We start from the raw sequence: 9923 nt of genomic DNA, 5'->3' as shown, positions 1-9923 counted from the left end.
GGGGAAGAGGGAAGAGGGAAGGGGGAGGGGAAGCCCCGCCCCAGATTCCCGCAGCCCCGCCCTGCCACCGGCGGCCCCGGGGAGGGAGGGGCTAGCGCGAAGGGCGGGGTCGGTGACGCGACGGGACATGAGGGGCGCGTCCTTCTCGCTCTGCCTTCCTCTTTCCCTCCCCCGAGCACGAGTCTGGCGGCGGTTGCGGCGCCATGAGGCGCCGTGCTGGCCTAGCTGGCGACGCGCAGGTAGCGCGGCCGCCCGGGGGCGAGGGGCTGCCCCTGCCCGCCCGGCCGCGGGGGGAGTGGGCTGGCTCCCCGCGGGAGAAGCGGCCCTGCCCGCGGCGGTGGGCGCTGCCCACTCGTGGGGCCCTGAGGGGCGGCGGCAGGGCCCACGCAGCGGCCTTCCGCGGGGCGGAGGGGGCGGTCGCGCTGGCTGTGCGGGGCCCGCAGGAGCTCGGCCCCCGCGGTGGCTGCGCGGGTGGGCCCCCGTCCGCAGCCCGGGCTCGTCATACACCTGTGGGCGAGGCTGAGGGACCCTCCCCTGGGTGAGGGGGAGCGCCGGTCTGGCGCGGCCCTGGGCTGGCGGAGGGCGGGGGAAGGGCTGGTTGCGGGTCTGTGCTGAGTGTGCATCGCTGGCTGGGACCTCTGCCCTGCTCAGCCCCCTGCCAGGCGGGGGAGGGGGGTCGGGTCGGGCAGGTCGTGAGCGAAGGCACATAACTGAGGAGTAACCTCACCGTTGTGCAAGAGGTGTGAGGACTGAAGGCAAATTTCCTACAACCAGGCACCTGCCATTACTGTTAAGGGGCTGGACAGAAAACTGCTGATCCCCATTGCCTGTATTTGTTTTTAACATACTATGATAGCGGGGGAAGATGTTGAGTAGCTGCTTAAGCAGAGAAAAGAAAACTCTTCGGTTGGACTGTAGTATTGCAAAGATCTGTGTTTACAGTGGGAACCATGAATGAGAATTTTCTCTTTATTGTATATTTCATATCTCAATCCCACTCCTTCAGTAGTGTATTTTTTTTGATTTTAGCTTCTGCTAGTGAACAGAGCTGGTTTTATTCCTGTACCAAATTGTGCTCCATAATTTTGAGCAACACTGAATTATGTTGCTGTCCTTGCTGTTTGCTGACATGCAGATGGTACTCTTCTGTAGAGTCCTGTTGCCATGTGTTTATTCCGTACTTTATTGAGACCTGAATGAGTTGGGGTTTTTTTTTGAATCTTAATGTGGTGGTGCTTGGCCATGCTAACTTTGCCATAAGCACTTCCTAAATGCAGCTTAGACCATACAGTTAAATTAAACACAAAATCTGTCTTCTATACCTTTATTGTGGCTCTGATGCCTCTGAACCAGGAAAGCTGGGACTGGCCTGTTCTGTCCCTACAACTGTCCGGGTTTGAAATAGAGCTAGGAATGAAAGAACAGGAAGCAAAACTGAAAGAAAATGTTTAACCTGAGGAAGTAGTGGAGCAGAAAGAGAGAACTGTAGGATATGATTGGAAAGGATAGAAATGGCAGGGTAGCATTGTAGTTTCTTGCGATGTTCTGTAGTACCCTCTTCCCTCTGGAATAAGATGTGATACATAAAGGATCTCTTCTTCTGCACTGTTCTCAATGCAGTGCAAAACAGTACTAAGATATGTTATAATTTTGCTTTGGTGAAGCATATTAGATGATTAATGTTTTAGGCAAAGGGCGCTAAATCTTTTTATATGTCTGTGTGCATATGGTAGCCTTTTTAAGATACAGCAGTGTGCCCATGCACATACACCAGAAACTGGAGTTTAGGAATTTTTTGGTACAGAAATTTCTCTATAATTTGAAAATTAATGCACATGTTCTTGGACTGTGGAATTAAAGTTATTTTATAGCAGTAGCTTGACAGAAGCGGAAACTAGTAAACATTTTTTGTCTTAACTAGGGATTAAATTACTTTTGTGTGGGATTGGGTTGCAAATAGTTGCAAAGATTTTTTTTTTTGCTTTTCACAAAAGATGAATTCTTTTGAAAAAATACGATTTCCTCTAGAAGCTGTTGTAATTCAGCAGCATGACTGAGGATCTTGCAAATATTTGAGTTAATTAAAAACCTGAGTTATTGTATCCTTCACAACAGTCTTGAAACAATAGCATGGCATACGCATAGCTGCTCGTGTGTTAAAATATGAATGTTAACTTTTACAGCATTCTGAGGTACACTACACGCATTTTAGGTGAAGAAACAGATGCAGAGAGGTAATACAATTTGCTTTAGGCCAGAGTGGCAAAAATTAGATTACAGTCAAAGAGTCCATCTCAGAGACTTTTGGGTTTAGTTCTTACTGGATAGTTCTCTTTTAAAAGGTTGTGAATTTCTGAAATGATGTAATACAGAGGAATATTTTTGTCCGAGAGAAGGGATTCAAGCAGAAAAGCACTGCAAGGCTGTTAGAGTGTCTTTGGTTGGTTGTTGGTTGGTTGGTTTGTTTGTTGTTGTTTTTTCTTTATTTCAGAAGGCTGAGACCAATGAGGAGTTTGTTAAAGTTAGAAGGAGGGATTTGGAAAGGCTGACAACCGAGGTTATGCAATTGCGGGATTTCTTACCCAAAATAGTAAATGGGGATATACTGAGCACATTCCAGAAACTGGATGCTATTGAGTCAAGTGAGTAGTACCATGTTACAAGCTCTTAAAGATTCTGCCAAAACTTAGAACAAACTGTCATGCCCCTGTGAATAGTTATAGAGTTTGTGGAGGTATTCCAGGTTAAACTATGATGTTCAATGACTGTTTCAATAAATTAATTGTTTCTAATGAAGAAAATTACAAATTGCATTAGAAATAGTGAGTGTTGTCACATTAATCTTTACAAATATTTTACTGTGGATAAAAGCACACTTAGTTCAGGCAGTAGGGGAAGCTGTATCAGGAAAAAAGTGATTTGTCTGGGAAATGGTGAAAGCATACTCTTTTTCAAAATGTCACTTCAGATGCACAGTGAAAAACCCGTGGTAAACAGCTGTGGATTAAAAAGTTAAATTTAAAGGAAGAGATAACATTGTCGTATTTAGCCTGTCTTGTTTTTTAGCTTATATGCTTTTATTGCCATAAATATTCATAATAAAAAGAAAGTTGAAGACTCTCTGTTATGAAAGTCTTTTTACTGGTGACCCCAAAGTCCAGTTTTTCAGTGTTATGATTTTCCGTGCATTATTTTTTCAACAGTTGCACCACTCCCAGCATGCCATCAGGACCAAATCTGAGTCAGCCTGTAGTTTACATGCTGCAGTACAGTTCACCTGCTCTCCTAGGAACTGGTTTTGTCTGAAAAGACATGGGACAAGCACTGAGACAGATTATAGAGAGTGTATCTCTTCTACAATATCAAGTAATTAATTGAAAATTAATTTGCAACAGCTGGCTAAGAAAAAGTAAGATGGAGCCTCCAGGCCTGTCTCTGATAGCAAGTAGTATATTGGGGCAGAGCTTCCAGCTGCCTCAATGATCCACTCTTTCCAAAGATTCTTCTCTGCCATCAAATCCTAACAGAGATGAGAAGACTGTACCACCTCTGCTGCTGCAAGTTGAGACGTCATCTGTGCCACAAGAAGTGACATAGGATTGGGAAATGTTCTCTTTATGCTATTGCAAGGCATCAAGGACTGTTTCCAGTTGCATTAACTGTTCCAGTTCCTCAGCTAGTCAGATCCTTGTTTTACCTATTTTTATCGGTGCTCAGTCTCAAGATTTTTCTCACTGATCCTTCTTAAGCTTCTTGCCCCGGGCATCAAGGAGACGCTGTCAGGGGCTTCCAGCAGCAGGTTTGTGCATCAACATGGGGATTTTAGGACTTCCCCTCAAATAGTCTTCTGACTGTTGAGCGTTCTCTGGGTCCTTTGGAGGAGTACCTGAAGCTGAGTCAGCCTTTGAACTGTCTTGAGTATATTGCCTGCAGTGGAGATTCCTCTTGCAGTTAATGAGGTTGTTTTAATATTTATTCAGGCTCTTGCCGTTGTTTGCCCCTACAGCTGGACACGTCAAGTGGTGATTTTTTTGCTGCTCCTCTCTGCTCCTACCTCTGCAGCATGCAATAAGGCAGACTGAAAGGAGGCTTTGGAGCATACAGGTCACAAAAGATTGGACATCACAGGGATACAAGCAGTCTTCAGTCTCAGAATGGTGAGGTCTGTGGTGCTGTGTACTAAATACAGTCTCTAGGGGTTGACATCTGAAGCTTCTAGGGGTCCTGGCAGCTATTGGAGATGGTTTTTCTCACTTCGTTCTTACAGAAGCCTAACAGGTGATTTGTACCTCTCTCTAGGCTTTCATCAGCTATTGCAGTTTTCTAAGTATTTTTAAACATGAAATGGTTAGCAGGTTCTCATGTCCCTCAGGAAGTGCAGATTATACCAAGAGACTTTCAACACCTCTGGTCCATTCAGTTGTGAGACTGGTGGAGTCTTGAATAGCTTTGAGAAGCCGTGAGATCTTTGCATGTTTCACTTGTATATCTAGGTCAATAGGAGACCATTTCCTATGGGAACATCCCATAGGTGGTATGTGAAATCTGAGCTGGCAATGGTCAGTGCATCCAACACCTACTTTTTGGGCTGATGTCAGGATCTTCACTAAGGCTTTTGCCAGGGTAATTTTTAATTTCAAAAAGAAAGGTCCGTTTTGTGCTTAGAACCCTCTTCAGGAAGAGCGTTTGGCTCCAGGAATCTTAGAAAACTAGCTCTATCAAATTTTTGTATTATGTGTATGCCTAGTGGAACTTGGTCCACTGGGGAAATACTAAAAATTGCTTTTAACATGGATCTAGCATTTGGATCAGTAGAATTGGAATTCTCTCACTTGTCATTCATTGTAATTGTACTCAGTTCTCCACCTCTCAGAGCTTTGAGATTAGATATCTGGTCCGGAAGATCTCCTGGTGTCACCTATAGCATGAACGAGAATTAGCCCACCTCACACCTTTTTTTTGTGCCCAATGCCTTGTTCTGATTTTGAGTCTGCTATGTAGCTCGGGAGGAAACACCACTTCTTTTCAGAGCCTGATTTACTGCTGCAGTGGTGAAGTTGTGTATTTCCTGTATAAGGATGCCATTTCATATTTTTTTGCTCATCCAAGTTGATAATGAAAGCTGCTTCTTCACTTTGTGGAGGTAGACAGTCTGAGCCTGAAGATTTTAGTGTGAAGAGGGAAGGAAGTTTCTTACCAGGGGCTGGGACTTGCAGCCAGTGGGAGAGCCTGTCAGGCTTCCCTGTGTGGGCTCAGGATGGTGCTGTGTGGGAACGAGCAGGGCAGCTGCAGTCTTTGGTTTCAGCAAAATGTCTGCTGCTCATTCTGCTGCTGTGTGTCAAGAGGATGTCAAATGCTGCGACTGGTGCATGCAACCTTGAATTCTCTTCAAAGCAAAGTTGTGCGCAGCTGGGAGAGCTGACTGGGTATAGTAGGGGGAGTTTCCATGAATGAGGCGCAGCTAGAAGTAGGTCTCTTCTGAGCAACTTCCAATATTACCCCTTTTTTTTGTTTTTGCCTTGACATAAAACATCATGATACCTCAGAGGAGATTGATACATCCTTCTTTTTTCTGGAGGACTTAAAATGTACAGGTAGCATTGTATTAACATTAAGTAGTTAATATGATTCCCCTTCTCCTGGCTCACTTGGTTCCAGGACCTTTGAAGTCTGCCAGTGAAGGATGTGGCATCTTTGTGTGTCTGGTAGCTGCGCTGATGCTGTATTCCGGGTGGATCCATCCTCTCAAAGCCTGGAAGTGATTCTTGCCATTTAGAGATCTTGTTTCCTTGCAGTGAAAGAGATTTTCACTGGATGTACTTACCTGGCAAGGGTAAACAGCATCTTGGTGTGTTACTGATGAGCAGAGCATGCCCTACTCATGCTTAAGACATCTTCCTGTCAAGTACTTAAGACTCACCCACATAGTAATAGGTGCATGGGATGGAATTTTCTTTACTTGACAGAAGGAAAGAAATTTTCTTGCCACGGACCAGAGGTATTCCTCAAACACAATGAATCCATTCCCTGCTTCATTCTTTTCCTTTGGATTGCAGGCTGAAAAGAATGGAATGCTTGGGGGAGTGTGCCCTGGCACACATGTTTCCGAGGAGCGGACCTTTGCCTTGCCTGTTTGGTTTCTGTTAAAAAGTCTTAGTGTTGCTAGCCTGGGATCATGCAAGGGCTGAGTGTTCCACCTCTGTAAAAAAGCTGCTTGTGGCTAGATTATTTTCTTTTATACCTGCTACTCAAAGCAACATGTATATATTTGAGATGATAACATTTTGTCAGTTAGGAACAAAAAAGAAAGGAACTTATTTCCAAGTAATGTAGAATTACTAAATAAAATGCCAGAATCCAAACTGTTTGGATAATAAGGACTTTTTAAAAAAATGGTATTATCTTTTTATGATTGATTTTGATACACTTTTTGGTACATATATTAAAAAATATTGACCATGTGTAAAGGGAAATATTTGAAGTATGTTAAGCCATAGACTGTACTCTCATGATCAAAGGTATGGTGCTCAAAGTGGGGTGTACCTTGGTTTTTAAGCTAACCAAAATTACAGTAGATGCTGTTTGGTTGTTACTTTTTTAGAATTATTTAAATGTGTTTCATTTTTCAGTATAAATACTAAGCATCCAGAACTGTGGTTTTTGAAGTAAAATACAATACACAACAATTGTTAAAAATATCCTTCAAAGTTAATTTTTTAAAATGGACATCATGATCGTGAAATGTAATACTTTTAACTTGATTTCCATTCACGAAAATAAAGTGTCTAAATTGGAATATATTTCTGATAACATCAGAGATCAGTTTTTAAGGGAATCATAAAATTTGCTTGTTGCTGACATGTTTAAATAGTTTATAATGTCTTGTAATTCTGTATAAACATTAAAATGTTTGAGGTAGTTGCATTTTGTTCTTACTCTTCATATAATTTGTACATTGTATATTGAAACACTCACTTTGGACTGATCTTGGTACTCTTTCTTAGATTTTTCACTATGCTCACTGAATTTCAAAGATACAGATGTGAAAGCTGTCATGAAAATAAACAGTAGAAAATTGAGTAAATTTTTCTAAATCCCTAAGGAGCTGGAGCTCAGTTCCAGAATGGTATCTTATCGGCACACAGTATTTTAACAGCTACATGTGATAATTTCAGTCTTTCCCTGTTTTAAATCAGAAACATCATGTTTCATGTTTGTTTAGTTTCTTCTGAGAACTGTTAAACTGTGGCAAATTGCGATAGACCAGTTTAGCCACGAGGAGGAGATGTAACACAAGCAAATAGTTAAAGCACCTCATTAAAGCTGCACTTAATGGATTCTTTTTTTCTTCAGTGCAAGCCCGTTTGTCATAACTTATTACTTCATTTATCTGATTTATCCTATCACAGACATGGAGAAAAAGGAGGAGGAAATAGAGCATCTGAAAATGGATTGTGAACACTTCAGAGCCCGTCTGGAAGCAGCCCAGGCAGATTGCATGAGAGAGAAGAAGGTAGATTTGCTGTCAGAATATTGTATCTGTATCCTTGAGTTTTAATAGTGAAAGCAGTAATGATCAGTTTTTCATGTTTGTGTCACAAAATACATGCCGTGCCTGAAAAACAGTCTGGGATTTCTGTTCAATAGTCAGGTGATGACTATATTACCTGTAAGTTCATAAGTGATGGGTTTTTTCCACTTGATATTTCTAGAGCAAATGGGTCAATATTATAACTAGACAAAACATAATATGGTGCAGGACCAAGAAGTATTCCATGTGTGTGAATAGAGGTACCAACTGACAGTCAGTCTCCTGCTTAAGTACATAACCCTTGCAAAACTGCATAGATGTCTCTTAACGTCCATACTGTGTGAGGTGTGGTTGTATGGGGTTACATTACCAGTTTCTCGGCGAGGTTCATTTTGGTGTACGTAAAGTTAAAAATCAACCATTAGCCTTTTGTTTATATTAACACGTTGAAGTAAAACATTAGGTATTTGGGAAGATTGTGGTGTAGCTGGCATCAAAAAGTCCTTGGCAGAATCAGATCTTTTGAATTTAATGCAACTATAACGTATTTTCAAAGAGGAAAATAGAAGATAAAGTAAATTCAATGTACAAAATGAAACCAACCTCTCTTTTGGCTTGCTGCAAGCTGTGTACCTTTGTTTAGTTTTAACAGTCTTTCTCAATGCACCTGTTGATCCAATTGCTGTGTACAGCTGTGAGTCAAAGAACAATTACAGGGCTCCTTTTACTCTGTCAACATTGTATATAGTGATTATGAGAGGGGAGATTCTTAGCAATGAAGGAACAGCAAAGACCGTGACTTCTCAGACTGTGGGTCTTCTGTGAAGCCATTGGGGTTCAAATAGGGTCACACAGCCTAGCAGCCTAATTTTTGAGAGGTGTGAGAATCAGTCGTGATTATTTGCTGCAAAAGCTCATTTCCTTGGAGCTGATAGCTTTTGCTGACTACTGAAGAAAGCTAACTTTCTTGGGGTTCTCAAGTTAGCATCTGCCAGCCTTGGTATTGCACAGAGAGAGGTGAATCTACAGAAAAGATTTAATTTTTGAAAAACATTAATGAGGAGTTTGGACATGCAATTTTAGGGCACATCTGCGTGGACAAGTAATTCTGGAATGAAGTTGGGTATGAATGTAAAGTACGGTAGAATAGTTGTCCATCTCGATATTCCATACTTCAAAATAAGTATCTTCTGGGACAGCTATTGCAGTTTGTCAATAGGTACACGGTTAGTTTTGCTGTGCACCCGGGTCTTTAGTTGTATGAGCATCCAGGATAAAATCTCTGTAAGATTTAATGTTGCTGCTTTAGATATTAACAAAGTGGGTCCCACCCTTTATTCTTGTTAATATTACAAAATAAGCGGCAGGTGGTTTAGGTTGGTGATTTCTTTTGGATGGAAGTTTTACTTAAAACATGGGTAGTTTACTAAAAGTGGTTGTTAATCTTGGTGCTCCTGATCAAAGCTGCTCTTCTCATATCTATGTTGTACAGTATATACTGGTTGTCTGAACGGCTTCTGTTATATGCCACAAAGGTGTATCTGAGTGGATTGTGCTTATGTACATTGTGAAATCCTTTAGCTCTTCGGGATAAAAGATGGTGTATGTATATTTGTGACTTTTGTTCCTGTTAATCACTTTGCATGGTGTTTTTCATTTGGATGCTGTTGTGCTACAGGCACCCTTGCATATAGTTTCTGTATTTTCTACATATTTATCTTCAGAAGGAAAAGGAAACTATTCACTGAAACAAACACAAAATAAATGCATTTTCTGGATGAGCAGTGTCCTTTCTCTTAAGGAATCATAAATCAACAGTTTGCATTCCAAAATTTCTGTGCAGTGCTGTATCACTGGTTGGGGAATTGCTGTGCTTTCTGAACCTGAGCAAAACTTGAAGTACACATGTTATTCTTGGCTAATGTTTTCTTTGTCTGTCTTTTCATAGTTATGTACTTAAGCACTGCTGTATTCTTGTGCCTTGACCCTTTCCTGAAGATGGTGGTGTTGCACAGCATGGTGATAGCTTCGTGATGTGAATTTGCAGGAGTGTTGCTTCCAGCTAGGTTATTTGCTTTTGCAGGCTCAGTTTATTTTCCTGGCTCTTGAACGTACTATTTTGTTTTCCTTTTTCGTATCTTTGTTCTGATGTTGCTTTTGATCTATTAAAAATTCTGGCACTTCTTGTGTTGGCTTTGCATCCTTGTTGGGGGATCTAGCTTTGGTATTATGAGGTTTTATGTCTTACTATTCAGTATCAGCATCTAAATGCAAATGCAAAAAAAATGTATTAAAAGACACACTTTTCTAAGAAAAGGACAGTGCGGAAAAGAAAGAGAGGCAATAAAGGGGTTAGACAAGAAGGCAAGAAGGTGCCCGTGGACATTTTGTA

The 9923-nt window shown here is 41.6% G+C and overlaps 1 protein-coding gene across 2 annotated transcripts in view; it reads left to right on the top strand.

Annotated features, from left to right (window-relative positions):
- Window positions 1-150: 150 nt before the first annotated feature.
- Window positions 151-9923, top strand: part of HSF2BP (heat shock transcription factor 2 binding protein) — a 33673-nt gene continuing 23900 nt past the window's right edge. The window contains exons 1-3 of one of the 2 annotated variants that reach the window (XM_064468803.1): window positions 151-239; window positions 2492-2642; window positions 7410-7513. In XM_064468803.1, coding sequence (XP_064324873.1) covers window positions 204-239; window positions 2492-2642; window positions 7410-7513 — 291 coding nt within the window. In that variant the 5' untranslated portion in view covers window positions 151-203. The remainder of the gene's footprint in view (window positions 240-2491; window positions 2643-7409; window positions 7514-9923) is intronic. The other variant, XM_064468890.1, reaches the window with a different exon arrangement.

This window comes from Phalacrocorax carbo, chromosome 1, assembly GCF_963921805.1.
Source record: "Phalacrocorax carbo chromosome 1, bPhaCar2.1, whole genome shotgun sequence".
In the NCBI taxonomy this organism is placed as follows: domain Eukaryota; kingdom Metazoa; phylum Chordata; class Aves; order Suliformes; family Phalacrocoracidae; genus Phalacrocorax; species Phalacrocorax carbo.
Note: the sequence above shows the minus strand (reverse complement) of the source record. Positions and strands in the feature narration are given on the sequence as shown.